General features: G+C 40.6%; 1 protein-coding gene across 1 annotated transcript in view; it reads left to right on the forward strand.

Moving 5' to 3' along the window:
- Window positions 1–18,491, forward strand: part of LOC145414870 (kelch-like protein diablo) — a 164,939-nt gene that overhangs the window by 104,303 nt on the left and 42,145 nt on the right. The window contains exons 9-10 of the mRNA XM_080284290.1: window positions 15,762–15,905; window positions 16,384–16,517. Of these exons, the coding sequence (XP_080140416.1) occupies window positions 15,762–15,905; window positions 16,384–16,517 (278 nt within the window). The remainder of the gene's footprint in view (window positions 1–15,761; window positions 15,906–16,383; window positions 16,518–18,491) is intronic.

Here is an 18,491-nt window from a genome sequence, read left to right on the forward strand (position 1 = left end):
ACAGCAGGAAATACAGACAGAGGAAAACAGCTCCAGAGTTGACCTGTTGCATACATTTGAAGGACTGGGAGGAACAGTCAGTGGAGCAGTGACCATTGAAGCTGCAATAGAAGAGAGATAAAGTTGCAACAATGCGGCAAAGAGACAGAGGTTGAAGGGAGCCAATAAGAGGAAGGAGAGTTAATGAGATGAGAAGCCTTTGACTCCACCCTGTTGAGAAGAGCTATATGTGGGGAACCTCCCCACACATGAGAGTTGTACTTTACACAGGGACGAATAAAACCTGTGTATAAAGTCGTCAACTGTGCTGGGGTAAAGAAGGCACAGTGTTGGCTTAGCACACCTAATCTCTTGGAAGCAAATTTTACAAGTTGGTAATACAGTATGATCTTTCCAAGATAAATCCCCACTTAATGGAACCCCACCCATGTTTAAAGATGATGCAGGATTGAGTTGGATATTACTAAAAATTAGAGGATACTCCTGTGGAAGCTTTTGACAAGTTGAAAGATATAAGAACTGAGTTTTTCAAGCTTTAACCTGTTCCATGCTGTGCCCGTATATACATGGACAAACCAATAGTGCCAAAATTGCTGAGTCCGTATATATATGGACTAACTCATAGTACCTTGAATTGCCGAGTCAGTACAGTATATGTACAGACACGGTTTACCTTACATTTACGGGAAATTATTTGCATGTGTCCTTAAGGTGTGACAGAAAATGGGATGACAGACACCCCTCATCCCCTTCCAATGCCTTATACCAATATAATAATAAAAGAGAGAAAAAAAACGTAAAATTAGCATGGAACCCAAACTTCCCATCACTGTAGTTTCGACCGTGGCCGCTTTACATACACCAGGTTGCATTTTCATACTACAAGTACTACATGCATCCAACCATTCCACACCAAATTGGATACCTATCCACATCAGTTGCTGGCAGTATCTGAAAGTAATCACCAGATGCAAATCTGGGCGTGCTGGACCAAAGCACCTGTTTTCGGATGGAAAACAACCGGAGTGAACTGTTTTACTATCACTAGGCTTATTTTGACCACTTTTCGGATCTGTTCATGGGAAAAAAACAAAAAGTTGAAAATGGCCAGCATTCTACGTAACTTTGCCACCCTGACCCTGGGCAATCTAAGCACAATTGCTGACAAAGGCTTCGGCATGGAATGGGTTAAAAACAGCAAGATTACTTTTACCCCAGTGATGGATATAACCCAAGTCAGACAATAGGTGTGCCATAGCTGCATCCCATGTTTATTGAAGTAACCATTGAGATAGATGCTGCAGGAAGCAGATGAAAAGGTGAAGGTTGGAGTCATCAGTGTATGAGTGGACAGGGTTAGATGTACAGCTTAGAAGGTCATTGATGAATAGAAGGAAGAGAGTTGATGATAGGACAGAAGCCTGAGGAACACCACTATTGGTAGCTGTTGGAGAAGAACAGTGGCCATCTACAGCAGCAGCTATAGTACAACTAGAAAGGAAGCTGGAGATGAAGGCACAGATTGAATGATAGAAACCATAAGAGGGCAGTTTGGAAATTAATCTCTCAAGACCGATGCCGCATGGTCGTGCTCTTGTGTAATTTGACATGCCAGCCTATCCCGCACGATCGCTAAAGATACACACAAAACTGGGGGAGGATAACCCCACCCCTTTGGTGACATATATAGGATCAGATTAATGAGAGCTAGAGTGTCTGGGGTGGTATGGCATGATTGGCCCCCTAAGGTGGGGGAGAAGGAACCCCCCCACCACCACCATCACTTTACCTCCCTCAGCACCACTGTGTCATCTCCACATTGTCCAACCACACCCCAACATACCCCCTACAGCGGTGTGTGTGCATAGCAACCCTTCTCCCCTCTCCCTCCTCCCCTATCCCTCCATCCTCCTCCCCCCTCCAACCATACACACTCCACCACCACTTTTCACCTGGCTAGTTTTGTTGCTATGGGCGTATGCCACACTGACATTTCATGCCTAGGGAACACTTTACATTGACATTAGTTATGTATATATTATTCCATCCATCCATTGCCAGACGCCATGTATCCCAAACGGGGTGGTCAAGGGCTTAGAGTTAATTGTTTTACAGGGAGGGGCACTAATCCTCCACCAACCCCACTTGACACGTATATTATTATTTACCATAAATAATGCATTTTCTGTGCATTTTCTGTTTTTGCCCATGGGGGATTGGTAACTTTTTTGCATCTTTGACAGGCAATTGTGTGATAACTATTTGGTCAGCCTGGCTGAAACATACATTTTCAGGTGTGTAAATTCAGTCTCTTGAAATCTGGAAGAGAAATTTTTACATTGGTGAAAGTCAAAAAATCAACCCTGTTTTGCGGCTGGAGGGACAGACCTGCTGAACAAATTGCTTACTTTAGGAGTTAAGAGTTAATGCCAGACTCGACCGAGAGCCTTTGAGATGTCAAGTGCAATGGCAAAGCTTTCACCAAAGTCCCAAAAGGAGAATGACCAGGAGTCTGAAAGATAGGTGAGAAAATCACCAGTGGAGTGTCCCTGACAGAACCCATACCGACGATCAGAAAGAAGGCTGTGATAGGAAAGATGCTTTAAGAATTTTTTGTTAAGAATTGATTAGAAATTTTTTGGAATACAGAATGTTAAAGCAATTGGGTGATAATTAGAGGGCTGGGAATGGTCACCCTTCTTTGGGGCAGGCTGCATGAGAACAAACTTCCATCAAGATGGAAAGGTAAAAATTGACAGACAGAGGCAAAACAGTTTGCCTAGGCAGGGTGTAAGCACGGAAGCATAGTTCTTTAGAACAACAGGAGGGCCCCGTCAGGCCCATATGCCTTGTTAGTATTGAGGCCAGTGATGGCAGAAAATACATCAGTTGAAGAAATTTTAATGTCAGCCATGGGGAAGTCAGAAGGGAGAAGTGATGGAGGAACAGCATTGAAATCGTCAAAGGTGGAATGGGAGGAGAAAGTCTGAGCAAAGAGTTTTGCTTTATCAGTAGAAGAAACAGCTACACAACCTTCAGAAAGGAAAAGAGGATGGATGGATGATGAGGTGAAGTTGTTGGAAAGGTTTTTGGCAAGGTGCCAGAAGGAGCGGGAAGAATTGGAGTTGGAGAGTTCAGAGCATTTAGTACTAATGAAATTATTTTAACAAGTATGTTTTGTAGGCCCTTTCCTTGTTGTGGACAGTATTAGAACAAGTGTGATCAAACCAAATTTTTTTTTTTTTTTTTTTTTTTTTTCCATTAGTCATAGGATAAGAGAAAGGATGTATGCTTCGCTCCATTATGCATGAGGCATACTCAGATGGCACACGGCCATGGCAGCAATAATCATTCTGGGAAAATCAAAGACATACTATGTGAAGGCCTCCCAATCAGCAGCACCGAAGTGCCACAGCCACTGCTTCTTGGGAGGGTCCACAGGATCATAGGACAAGTTAAGGTGATGAGGTTATGATTGGAGGAGCCCAACGGAGAGAAGACATTAACATCATAAGCAGAAGGATTAGTTGTAAGGAAGAGGTCAAGATTGTTGGGGCTCTCACCAAGGCGGTCATGGATACAGTTAGGACGCTGTACAAGCTGCTCTAGGTCATTAAGGGTGGAAAAGATGTAGGCTTGTTTACCAGGTGGATCAGTGAAATGAGAGGAGAGCCAAAAGTGGTGGTGAACATTGAAATCTCCTAGAATGAAGATTTCAGAGAAAGGAGAATTTAACACTTTGGCTGGCTGATGACGTTATGTACCTCATGTGAAAATCTCCCGTAAGCTAGTCAATGACATTTATAGCATCCGAAAAACTCCCGTAACCTGACCAATGATGTTATTTACGTCATCGAAGTAAAATGTTTGTCAAAAATCCATTTAGCTGCTGTTCGATGTTCGTGGGATTATGTTTAAAATGCATGCCAGTGTCTTCCTATTCTTCCTGTGCTCTGCAAACATCATTGGATGGTAAGTATAGATATACAGTATTTACTGTATATAGATTCTTTTTTTTTTTTAGTATATTTATCTGTTTGCTGTAAGTTCTGTGTTAGTAATAGTGAGTTCATGTTCTCTTTATTCTTGAATGCCTGTGTGACTGTAGAACAAACTCATATGAACAATTGTGGACAAAAATGAATGAAGTAGCATGGAAACTATCATCAGAAATAAAATGAAATATGTGTACAGTATAAATATTTATGAGACTGACCTCTGATGGAGTATGCCTGGCCTTTCTTATGGTGTTAGTAATGGTGATGTTGGTTGTTTGCTCATTATTTTATACATATATTATTGTAGAACAAACACTTGTGAACAGAGAGATTTAAATGAATAAAATAGCACAAAATAATGTCAAAAAATAAAAGAATATAAGCAGTTACACACACTGCCTACGTTTTTTAACGTCATTTTTGTTGTTGTTAGTACAGTATTAGTGATGGTGGGTGCTTGCTCATTATTTTATACATATACTATTTGAAACAGAGAGAGGCTAAAATGAATAAATTAGCACATAAAATAAAGGAATGATATAAACAATTACACAAGCTGCCTACGTTTTTTCACGTCGTTGCACATTCTGTTCTACAGGTAGGTCCCGTTATACAACCATTCAATTTATGAGAAACCGATGATACGACCTGAGTAAATTAAGGACTAGTTTCAATATATGGTCTCGAAAATCCAATGATACGACATTCAGTTTGGGGCGAGATAGGAGGATTCTAACTCGGTCATTCCGGCAAATGCAGTCACCGCCATTTTCTCTCAACCCTTGGAGAAAAATAGCTGGACTGCTCAGCTGGCGACTGCCAGCTTCCAGTCTCCAACACAACATTACCACCCATAGGTGAGTGTTATGCGTGTTTTATATGTTTAATTAATATGCATTCTTGTTAATTGCATACTGTTTGGTCTTTCAGGTTGCTTTCTCAACAGTTCAGTAATATTGATATGTTTGTTGCGTTTGTTATCGTATACATTAGCTTGAAAACTTACCTTTGATGGGGTCGTTGAACCTGACCAATAATTTACTATTAGTTATGTGTTTCATTATACGAGAATTCATATTACGACTACGCCAAATGGAATCTAACTGCTCGTATCTTCGGGACCTCTCTGTACACTGTTAATGCTGGTATTCTGTTCAACCTTATATGCATATCTCTCTATAGAAAAATCAGTTCCAAACCATTTGACAATAAAATGAATAATGTAGCACGAAAAATAAGGTCTGAAATAAGAAAAGAATATAAACATTTGCAGTTAACTACAGTAATCTTCCCATTATCCAATGTAATATAGCCAAAGGCATGTCCGGAAAGTGGGTCCGTCCAGATAGTGGGCTTCTGCCTCCTGGACTAGTACTTATGGACCCTAACCCAACCTAACTCAGAAAACCACCTACATTACTCTACCGGACATGCATAGCACCTATTTAAGACCCTGTTTACACAAATAAGGGACAGCAAGCACGAAATAAATGAAAAGGAACCAGAGAATGAGGAATTAGAAATGAGTATGGAAAATATTTATCAGTGTACAAGGTACTCACAACACGTCCATGACCATTTGTTATGAAGGTTAACCTGCCTCCTCTAAGGCTCTGGCAGTGGTGAAAATGCTCTTGAAGCACGTACAGTAATCCAGTGTTGTGCTGCACTTAATTCATTGCACTATGAGTTATAATTGTTTAACCCCTAAACCGCGGGGTTGTTTTGGTGCTCCTTGCGTGTCCCGCGGCGATATTCGCACTCCAACAGACTTTGTAAAAATATTTGCCAAAAATGAGTTATTAGTCATAGAATATTATAATTACATATGCATATGGAACATACCTTTAGCTTTCTCCTGGGATGTTTGTTGAGCCTTCGTCGAGTACCGTAGGACTTGTGGAGACTTCTGAAGTTGGGTAACGAAGTCTCCACTTTACATTTCCCGACACCCCGTAATATGATTACCACAGCCTGATATTGTCACTAGAAACACTATTCTATGATTTTCAAATAGTTTGGAATCCATACTCCAAGAAAAAAAAACACTGCGAAAGCAATGAAAATTACGAGCGCGTACCAGCTTCCCACATGCGCTCGTTCACCGCTGGTATTCTGTCATTTACTATTCATAAAAACACTCACACTTTATATTTCTATTACTATATAACACTTATATATATCTGCAGTCTTTATCCATAAGTTTCCTTCAGTAATAGTAGTTTATTGTCACTGTAGACATTCAATTTCTCTTTCAATAATATAAGTAGCATTCACTTTCTCTTCCTGTATACTAGCGTTGAGAGCGAATCTGTCACTTTCAATTTCACTTTCATAACTCATAGTATTCATACATGCTAGAGTGAAACATTCACTTTCATTACTCCTAGTATATATATACTGTACTCATAGTCTTATATTACTACTCATTAACATTTCTATTTACATTCTCTATTTTATTTACATTATTTACATTTCTATTTTATTTACACTGTGTTATGCACTGTCACTTGCAGTAACTTATAAAACTATTTTCCATTGTTCACTTTTATTTACATTCATTGCTTTCACTTGCTGTTTACACATTATGTACATTTCTACTTGCACTGTTTTACTCACCAGAAAGTTTGTAGTCACTGTCCATCATTTTCTTTGATAAATTAGCCAGTTCACGTTCCACAGCAGTCACTTAGCCCTTTACCCTTTTCTGTCTATCTGTCTATCTATCTATTGCCAGACGCCTCAATCCCGTTTGGGGTGGCCACAAACAAATCGCCTCCAAGTCGCCCTGTCCCCCAGCCATTTCACTGCCCTGATCCCAACTCACACCCCCCTCTCTCATATACCTCTCCACCCCATCCCTCCATCTCATCCTCGGCCTCCCCCTCCCTCTTCCCCCCTCCACCTCACTCACATACACCCTCTTCGTCAGTCTTTCACCCTCCATCCTCTCCACATGGGCAAACCACCTCAGCATGTTCCTCATAACGCTTTTCCACATGAGGTTTAGTAGGGGTAGAGGTCACAGGGCCCTTTGCATGGGGGCTAAAAAGCAGCGAAATGGACAGGCACGAATCCGACGTGGTTTCACCGACGTGGTTTCACCTTGAAAGACGACAGTAAACTGAATGCTGTGGTGGCCTAGGGTCAGTGAAAGGCTGCCAGTGTCAGCATGGTGACAACTGCTAATATATACGCTATGAAATGATTGGCAGGAGATCTAGACAATACATAATAAATTAGGTAGTTCCAGGTGAATGTAAATATCACTTAGGCTTCTCCCTTCCTTTCTTATATATATTTTTATTACGAGAATAGATTATATGACATATTTCAAGGGGAAATAAACAGGGAAAATTAGCGGACGAGTGCACGTGAGGTGTTGTCAGGTGATAATTAGCCAATTCCAGGTGTATGGCACTATCACTTACCTTATTTCTTTTTTGTATATATTGTATAAGAATAGGGTGTAGGGCTTATTTCAATGGATGAAATCAGTGGAAAATTCCGGCGAAGAATTACGTAGCGCAGCGTGGCCGGGCAGGCTAGAGGAGAGGGTAATGGAGGGGAGGTAGGGAGGGGAGTCAAGAACGGGGAGGGATGGCAAAATTGTCAACAATGGATGGAAGTACAGATGAGATTAGGAGTGCTGACTAGTGTTGGACATTTTCAGTACTGATAGATGATACAAGCCACCACTTGAAAGCCCGGGCGAATTCAAAATAACACAGAATCACAAAAGTGACGCCCTGCGGTATGATCCCTTGCTCCCAAGCGTCACGAAAGTGACGCCCCGCAGTTAATGGGTTAACACTGTACATTCTGTTCTTAATTGCACCATGCTAGTTTCAACAGCCAGTTTCAACCGCCAGTTTGCACTCTGTACTTAATCTTTCCACTCAGAATTCTAATTTCATAACACTGCACAACACTGTAAATTCCCATGTGGTCTAGTGGTGAGGTATTGCAGTTTATTCACTTTTTATTCACAAAAACAAGCATGTGTGGCATCCACTGCGATGAGCATCTAGTCAGGATGGTAGTTAGGTGGTAACTGGGGAGGGGAAGCAAGGGGCGCGCGTAAACACAGCTGTTTGATGCCGCGCACCAAGTTCAAAGTACGGTTGAAAAAAATGTCAGATTTTTTTTGTAATTTTTTTTAATGCTTTTTGGCCATTTTTGGGTTTTAAAGGCCCGGGCCCAAAATGTCTGGATAATAAAGGGATTACTTGGCTGCCTGGCAACCTCTGGCCGGCTGACCTTGGGGTGTAGCGAGGTGCACGTGCGGGGCCTGCCAAAGTGTTAATAGGATGTGTTTCCTCTTAGAAGTAAGATAGTTGAAGAATTTTTCATAGTCAGGAGAATTAAGGGATAAGTAAACAGCACAGGTATATTTAGCAAGAGAATGACAGGATAGCCAAAGCCAGATAGTATAGAATTCATACAATTCAAGTTCAGGAACACGAGAGCAAGATAAGTTGTGTACATATACACAACAGCCACCTTTGACTTTGAAATGAGTACGGTATAGAGAAAGTAGGAGGATACAGAGAAGGGTTTGCTATCAGTCGTCTCAGACAGTTGAGTCTCTGTGAAGAAGAGATGATGAGGTTTAGAGGAGGAGAGGTGGTGCTTAACAGAGAGAAAGGTCACGAATGTTGCAAAAATGAAGAAGAAGCGAGTCAGACGATGGTTCCAGGCATGTCACTTGGTCATCATCGGGATAGGGGCAGATGGTGGGGCTTTTATGTCCCCCCCCCCCATTTTATAAATTTTATAAAACTTTGAAAAGGAAGTGTAATGTGTTATGTGCATCTAGTTTGATGTTGACAGTTAGAAGAACTTGTATTGGAGAGCATGCTGGCCTACTCTCTGTGTTACTGAAACACCGAAAAAGTTCAGCAAAGCGGGTTAGTCAGAAGCTAGTCCTGGGGGCTGATGAAACAGGAGCCCTGGCTCTCCCTGCCATCAGCTTTCCATCCACTTTGGGAATACCACCGTGTTTGACTGTTGCTACAGTCTACTCCCTTACACTCCATTCTTAGTGTATTTTTTTTTTTTTTTTTTTTTTTTTTTTTTTTTTTCCCCCTTGCCACTTTTCACAAATCATTTTCTACACTGCATGTCTAAGGGCCTTTGCACTTACACACCTTTCACCCTTACTGTTTCAGAAGGATTTTCTTTCTAACTCATAGCTTAATTTTTTACTTTTAATGCATTCTTCTTTCTTTTTCATCACTTCATGTTTTGTCATGCTACAGTCCACATTTTTTTTGTCACAGTGCATTACTTGTCACAAGGTCCGGGGGGGCTGGGTTTACGATGGAAGAGTTGAGAGGTAGGATGGGACAAGAGTGTATTGGGTTGTGATGAGGAGAGGTAGATTGAGATGGTTTGGACATGTGGAGAGGATGGGGGATGATACTTGGGTGAGGAAGGTGAGAAGTGTTAATATTAGGGGTGAGGTTATGAGGGGTAGACCGAGAAAGACATGGGACGAGGTTATTAAGTGTGACCTCGGGGTTAAGGGACTGAACAGGGAAGCTGCAATGGATTGTGCAGCATGGAAAGCGCCATTAGGTGACGAAGGCCGACGCATTCAAGCATGTTGGAGCCTTTAAAAATGAAACAAATGAAACGAAACTTTCTCCACTCATCCTGTTAAACATGCATTTTTCCATGCTGATTTACACATACATTTCTTCTGCAGTCAGTATTTCAACTGCCTGATTGTCCCAAACTGGCGGTAAACGCACAGGACTTCAGCTTGTCAGCTGATTACAGAAAAGTGAAAGTATGGATGCTTTGCAGTTATGTTTAATTTTTTCTTCGATTTCCACTGTGAAATATTGGTAGTTGGCCATGCAGTTAAATGAAAGAAAAAGACAAATTTTAACTGTACAGTAGTGATGTGAAATGAATTTCATTTTTTCTTGGATTTCCACTGCAGGAAATGAATAGTTGGCAGTGCAGTAAAAGAAAAATAAGGGAAGTATGATTTGTATTACTGTGAAGTAAAATCCGGAGTGTAACAAGTACCACCATAAAGTGAACCTGCTGTAGCAGTCATAAATTACCAATCCTCTTTCAGGTAAACCCAGTCATTTACTTTTACACTGACCCACTATTACAGTAAATCCATTTCATTTGAAAATCCTATGATCATTCCCATTCACTTTTCCTTCTGTTTGCATGAACAACCAGTATATTGTTAAATATACTGTTGTATGCAGTGTATTTTACATACAGTAGACCCTCGCTTTACAGTAGTGGACCTTGATAGACTGGATATCAACTTTAATGGACAATGCGAAGGCCACCAGTCTTCTGTTGGCAATAACGAACAACGTCCATGAAGTGGGGCCAGTACAGAGGTCCCTTGGCTATTGCGCACTTGATTATAGTGTTTTTTTGTTTTCACCGCAAGATGATAGTCTGCACTCCCGCTGTTATTGCTTATCATTCTGTGAAAAAACGTCCTAATTACACACAAGATCTGGTTTCTGCCAACATTGATGGTACATTATTTGTGAGTTTTTATGGCATTGAGGGATTCAAAGATGTTGCCCTACTGGATGAGTTAATTCCAGGTGGTAGAAACCACTGACTCTCCAACCTCTAGCCTCAGAACCCCTTACCACAATCTCATTTCAGTTTTCTATATGGTACATGTTTCTTCTGTATTGTGCCCTTTTTCATCACTGCTAGTAACCCGAACCATGCCCATATGTTTCTGGTACTTGCCATGCCATAACTGTATACTGTGTGTATATTTAGCAGATATAAATTCATGTGGAAGGAAAAATTAAGGTTTACAAGTGGGGTGCCCACTACCAGTCAATATAAATCCCATAGGTTCTGTGCTTTCATTATCATGCAATTTCATGATCATGCACTAGGCTGAGTACCAGTTATGTGCAGTAATCGGTGGATCATTATACACACGTGGTACCTACCCTTTTTACTCCAACCTGGTCTGAAATTGCCCTTTCCTTGTCGTGATCGCCAGGTTGTAATAATGGGCAATAATAATACAGGTATAACACCAATTTCTGCCACCCTTGTTTCCAGAGCCTTGCCAGATGAACTGTTTGCCAGACTAACCAAGGCCGCCTATGTCACGTATAATCATTCAGCAAGGACCAATGGAGGTCACATATAATAATTCAACAGTACAGTACAGTACACCTCAGACCCACTATCCTTGAGTATAATCACACTCATATTCTAATTTAAATTCTTTATGGAACAGCTGAGCTTTGTTCATTATCAAGCTACTTGACAAGTCCACTTCATCCAATGCTGTCGAAACCTTTCCATCATCACTTAACTTTTACCATCATTTATAGTTTTGCTAATGTTCATGTGCTTCTTCAAATCACTGTTTGCTTAGTTTTTTTTTCCCCCCCCTTCCTTATATCATAAGCAGTTGACAAACCAAACCAGTACCATATTAGGTCATAACGTTTGCATGGAAGCACCTCTGTCTAGGTTTTTCAACAGTTCAGTCTTATCCTGCTTTACTGATTTCATGTTTAGCATACAGTAATTAAAATGTCTTACAGCATTAAATCCCTCCAAATAGCTGTTACTACACCATTGTGAGCAGACAGTTGAGTGAAATTAAGTGGAGTTATGGGTGGCCAGTGTGGTAGGTCACTGGGTAGTTATGTATCTAATATACAATAGCACCAGCCGTGTGTGTGTGTGTGTGTGTGTGTGTGTTTTGGGCAGCCGAAGCTACACATTCAAATCGCACCAAAATTGGCACAGAAATAAAAAAATTTGCTGATGTGAAAAAACTTGGTCCTGTCACAATTGAAAAACGTTTACTGTATATAATGGGTGATCACATTTTTACTGAAAAACACCACTCTTGGCACCTGGTATAAGATCTCCATAAAACTTTTTGCTCACAGGTACAACTAAGGTATTTCGGACTTGTGTTTGGACAACTTGGGTTCCATTCCCGAAGCTGCAAATAACACGATTAGTTGGTTAGCTGCAAAAAATCCATGTGGCAATGTAACAGTAGAACAACACATAAACGTGAGAGCCCTCTTCAGGAGCAAGTGCAAGGGGCCCGTAGGGCCCACGAGCACTTGTTGGGTACTATAGTAACAATGTGTCTGGTGGCTACTGGCTCCCACACAAAAACAACCCCAAAACATAATGCCTTATGCATTTCACACTAATAAAGTTCTTAGTAAGTACCAGTGCTGAAAATAACCTCTTGCACTGACTGTGGTAAAAGTTAATATATAGTATTTAATGGTAAACTTAACCAAAAGAGCAAGAAATTTGATGGTTAGGAATAGTTAATTGTGAGAATTTCATATTCTTGGTCAAAATACATTGATAACAATACTGGCTCACAAAGTTAGTTTGGAGAAATGGAGAGAAAAGGGTACAGTATTTTGATTCACAATCAAGAGGAGCAGAATCATTGTAAACATTGCTGATCCAGTCCCTCCAGTCTTTTAGAGATTATTATTCTGGTATTAGGCAAAAAAAAAATAAAAAAAAGATATTATTAAAAGCTTGCATGAAGGTACTTTTTGTAAGGTAATGGTGGGTGGTTCTTTGAGTGATCCATTTCAAGTTAGGTCAGGAGTGATTCAAGGAGGAGTTCTTTTGCCATTGTTGTTTGTTTTGGTTATGGATTATGTTATGAAAAAGGTTGTAAGGAGAACAGGTGCAGGAATTAACTGGAAAGAAAATGAGAAGCTGATGGATTTGGACTATAATAATGATATTGTACTGATTTGCTGAAGTATTTACGAGATGCAGAGGGTGCTTGATTGTCTGGTGGAGGAAGGAGAAAAAGTGGGATTGGTAATAAATTGTGGAAAGACTGTAATTATTAATATGAACGTGGAGAACCAAACCGATTGTGTAATTGGGAATAATGTGGTGAAGAATGTAGAAAACTTTAAATATCTGGGAACGATTGTATCATCTAATGGATCATTAAACAATGAAATTGAGGAGAGGATTAGACAGGCTTGACGAGCTGTTGGAATGTTGAAATCTGTTTGGAATAATAATATGCTTTCGATACATACTAAAGTGAAAATTTACAAGTCCATGGTTAGACCAGTTTTAATTAACGGGCATGAGTCTTGGTACAGTACAATTGCAACAGATCAGAAAGTATTAGGATTTGAGAATAAAATACTGAGAAGGATTCTTGGGGTAAAGTGGGCAAGACAGAGTTACAAATGCAAGAGTAAGCGATATTACGAGAGTGGAACCAGTTAATGAATATGTGAGACTGTCTCGCTGGAAGTGGCTGGGGCACATATACAGAAAAGAAGGTAGTTTAATACAGGATGTGCCAGAGTGGACTGCTAGAGGAAGAAGAGGTAGAGGTATGCCGAGGGAAACCTGGTTGAGGACAATGAAAAAAGAAGCAGGAGAGGAGTGTTGGTGGGACCTGAAGGAGATGGCAAGAGACAAATATTGGTGGAGAGAGTTCATTGAGGCCCTATGCATCCCGTGGGGTGCCACAGGAAATGATTGATTAATTGACTGATTAGGCAAAGAAGTGAGTATAAACTTGTGGGTCCTGAATTAATTAACATTTATTCCCATTTTTTGCTTTATTTGGTTATTGAGAAGTTTTGTTATTGATAATTTGGCAGACCAAAGGACAATGCTCAAGGAAGTTTGACTGTACTGGCATAAACTGATGTTTATGCTTGACACCACCACTGACACTTGTATATGTCTTAGAAGCCATAGCTGGCGTTTAATGTCGATACAAATGAGATAAAAATCAGGTGAAATGCATTGATCACCAACAAGACATGCAGTGTAAATAGTCCAAATGATCACATGCCACACTTAACACTGTCTCTGTCCGCCCGGTAAACTAGTCTGGTGGTCATGGGAATTTCAAGTGCCCTCTCATAATTTTGTCTTGATTACTGGGAAAAGAGGTGCTGGACCATCTGATGCTGGAAAATTGGCATTGTACCCGTACCTGCATTGTACTAGTCATGAAGAAGTGCCGTGACAAGGATGTGAAATAAGCTGCAACAGAGTGAAATTATTGGCTAAGTTTGTGTAAAATGGGCATACAGTAATCTCTTAGTTATGCGGATGACCATTACTGAGACCATCCATTACTTGGATGCTGTGATCTGGCTGTTCCAAACCATTATTCGTACATTTTTTCCCACTGTCCGGACAACATGGTTGCATCTGTTTCAAAATTATGGTTGCACAAAAAATTTCCACCCAGACGGGCAAGAACAGCCCGGTCGCTCTGCTATGTCGGGCAGGTTTGTTTGCCTTACGGCTGCCAGACACTCCTGTTGCTCGCCCTCAGTTCATGTGTGTAGCTTGTGTAGTGAGCAGCTCTTCCTACTCCATTGTTATGGCAAAGCATGTGGTAGCTTTCATGGTGGTTCCCTACCTGCTTCATGCCTTGCTGTTCCATGCATGCTTGTCTGTGGTTGATGGGTCTGCTTGACCATGGTAGTTGCTTGGCTGTGGTTTATAGATCTGCTTAACCAAATAGAGTGGTATTAAACAACAGACAACAGGAACAAGTGTTGAACTATGTACTGCAGTTCTCTTTTACACTGGCTTTCAATGTTAGGTTATGTATGGATGGAGGCCAGGGGAAAAGTCCTCTATCCAGATGGAGCCACAGCCAAGACATGCATTTGGCTCCATTACGTTGGATTATGGATTATTGTAGTTTACCTTTTTAATACTAGAATATGCTATTGTCCATCAATCCATTCGTTGCAAAAAGCAGTTAACCTGTAATGGGTGGTCGTTTGTCTTTGAGTTAGTTGATTTACGGAGAGGGACACTAACCCTCCACCAACCCTCTTGTTGACACTTAGGGAACACGTATGGGTTGGTTATATGGTTACCACCAAGCGTTGTAAGTGGTTCCTGGTTTTTTTCCTGGTTTACAGGAAATCATTAGGCTTGTCACTCAGTGTAAAACCATCTGAAAATATACTCATTTATTTCAAACATGTATTTGAAATCCCACCTTGGGGGACACTAAATATAACAGACTGTCGGCTTTTTTGGAGAGGCTATCCCCCAATTATGGTAGTCCGTTATAGCAGGGGTCTGCTGTATTTATCAGTGATTCTTCATTCCTGTTCCCAGTATATCCATAGTTAGATTTTCACTCTTCCCTCAGTTTGCATAAATTACCACTAGGCAGTAATGTGTTACATGTACAGTACTTTATTTTTGGTTCATAATTGTCAGCGATTCTTCACTCCTTTTTACAGTATATTTCTGGTTAAATGCCTTTTGGTGTTCTAAATGCAGTTGCTATTACTCTTCAGTTTACTTCTGTTATACTTCTCACTCCTGCTGTTTTATTTATGTTGAATTACATCCAATCCTATGTCGCCCCATGAGAAACGTAGGAACCCATTGCTAGGCAAGTTGGTCCTGACATTTACGATGAGACCAGCTTCACTCATCCCTGAGTGACATTACGTGAGCAATGAACCCCAGCTATCCCTTGGATAAAAACATACACAGGCTCAATCCGATTGGAGCACCTTAATTACCCACTAAACCACCAGGTGCCATAATTTGGTTATATGTTTACCACCCAGCATAATAAATGGTTTCCTGGTGTACAGGAAATCATTTGGTTTGTCACTCAGTGTAGAGTTACCCAAAGATAGAAGGAAGAGGAAAGAATGAAGGAAAGAAAAACAGAATGATATTTAAAGGCTTAAGTATATATTAAGGCACTAATTCTCTTTGTACCTACAGATATGACCCACAGACAAACCAGTGGCTGTGTGAGGTGGCACCCACCAGCACATGTCGTACTAGTGTGGGTGTAGCAGTGCTAGATGGCTTTCTGTATGCAGTGGGTGGCCAGGATGGTGTGTCTTGTCTCAACGTTGTAGAGAGGTGAGTGAGGGATAATTGTCAAGTGTTGGAATTGGGTTTTAAGTACAGGCAACCACTACAGATGTTCTTAAACATTTAATAAAGCCTTAACAAGTGGAATGTTATTACCTCCATCACTTTTCTATTACATTTTAGATTAGGAACAAATAGAGCCTGATTGTGTTTACCTGGTGACAGTACTGCCAACACACTTGTAAGTGTATTGGAGACATGTAATCAGCCTACACTACTGTAATTAGTTAACTGTAAGTTCAGGTAAACACTTCAGATGCTTGAAATGTTAGTGTAGGGAAATGTAGATATGTTTGTTGTTTTGGATGTTACTTGTTTAAGTGCTTTATGCAGTAGCTACATTTGTTTATAGATACATTGTTCTTGTAATGGTGCAGGTATAGTACTTATATGTTTGACTGTTTATTTATAGCTACTCCTTCTCAGTTCCCACCAAATTTTTGAAAACTGGTCTTTGTGCTTGTAGGTATGACCCACAGAGCAATCGGTGGACCAAAGTTGCATCAATGAACACACGACGGTTGGGTGTGGCAGTGGCAGTGCTTGGTGGCTTCCTTTATGCCGTCGGGGGATCTGATGGCCAGAGTCCCCTTAATACAGGTGTGGCTGCGATATTAAATGAATTTACAAAAATTATAAGACTACATGTACTGTACAGTATTTCAAAAAAACAAAATTTATAATATAGATGTTGCAGGTTGTCTTTCCTCTGATTCACATTCCAAAATAGGTATTGTAAAGCATCATTAGTCTCGATCTCCTCACTCAATTTGACAGTGGGAAGAGGATGATGATGATGATGGTAATGATCTATCTATCTATTGCCAGATGCCTCAATCCTGTACGAGGTGGCCACAAACAAATCAGCTCCACATCGCCCTGTCCCCTGCCATTTCACTCCCCTGCTCACAACTCACACCCCTCTCTCTCACATACCTCTCCACTCCATCCCTCCATCTCATCCTTGTCTTCCCACTTCCTCTCCCCCCCTCCACCTCACTCACGTACACTCTCCTCATCAGTCTCTCACCCTCCATCCTCTCCACATGGCCAAACCACCTCAGTGTGTTCCTCCTAACGCTTCCCATCACATCCACACCACAGTGCTCCTTCACATCCTCATTTGTCAGCCTGTCTCTCCACGCAACTCCACAGGCTCCTTTTAAATAACTCATGTCCACTGCTGTCACTCCTGACTTCTCTCCCACCAACAACGTCCAAGCTTCACTTCCATACATTAGAGTTGGAATCACAATACTGTCATTTAACGCTTTGAGATTTCGATGACTATTTCAATCGTCATTTGAAATCCAACCTCAGAGATTCGGATGACGCTTTTAATCGTCATTTCAAGAAACTTTTGTAAAATATTCACCATAAATCGCATTTCCGCATCATACCAAAGAGGCTCGAGCATGATGCCACAGAATGGTTGCTCTATGTGTGGCGGTACTGCACAGCTGAGTCTGACTCATGGATTTGTTTCTTTAAAACTTTATTCTTGGTGAATATTTTTGTACAGCATGGTATAAAATTATTGGTTTTGGCCTAACTTCAACTCATCACTTTGACTTTTTAATTTCTTTGTTTTCCTTTTATTAACATACTATGATAAAGTACAACTATTCAGCTTCAAAATAACACCACAACCAGCATTCTATCATAGAAAGTGTATTAACAATGACCGATCAAAGAAAAACATTGCGAAGTGAATATGCGGCCGAGACAAAAATAAAATTGTGCATCTCTTTCCTTTTGCTTTACTGCACAATGAAATGCAAAAATTACCATAATTTATATATCATTGTAAAGGTAATTTATTGTATTTTTGCCTGGTTTAAACCAAACTTACATATCTTTACTCATTATTTTTCGCCAAATATTTTTATATGGCAAGATATAAAATTTTTGCTTTTCGCCTAACTTAAACTCATCATTTTGACATTTTATTTTCTTTGTTCTCCTTTTCTGAACATACTGTGATAAAGTACAACTATTCAGCTTTAAAATGACACCAAAACCAACATTCTATCATGATAAGTGTATTGACACAGAGCGATCAAAGTAAAATACCGGGCCGCGAAAATGTGGGTCAGTGTGAGTGGCTGACTCTGGCACAGATGAAATCTGCCCGGCCCAAAAACCTCAAAGGGTTAATAACTTTTTCACTTCCTTGCTCACTTCCCTGTTTCTTATCACTGCATTCAAGGAACCAGCAACCTTTCTTCCTTGTTGTACCCTTTCAAGCACTTCACCCTCCAAACTTCCATCCTTACCTGTCACACTCTCCAAGTACTTAAATGTACACACATTTTTCATTTCCTTACCATCCAACCTCACTGTACATTCACTGACTTCGCCTCTCTCAAAGACCATAACTTGACTCTTCCCTATATTTACCTTTAGATTCCATTTCTTACACACACTCCCAAACTCAACCACCAAGCCTTGCAGCTCCCCTTCGTCTTTACATAACAACACAGTATCATCTGCAAACAACAGTAGAGGGAGTTTCCAAACACTACCCTCTGTCACTAGGGCCACTCCAACATCCACTGCCCTACCTTGTATCTC

The sequence above is a fragment of the Coenobita brevimanus genome, chromosome 101, assembly GCF_032717465.1.
Source record: "Coenobita brevimanus isolate Jiangsu-jjx chromosome 101, ASM3271746v2, whole genome shotgun sequence".
In the NCBI taxonomy this organism is placed as follows: domain Eukaryota; kingdom Metazoa; phylum Arthropoda; class Malacostraca; order Decapoda; family Coenobitidae; genus Coenobita; species Coenobita brevimanus.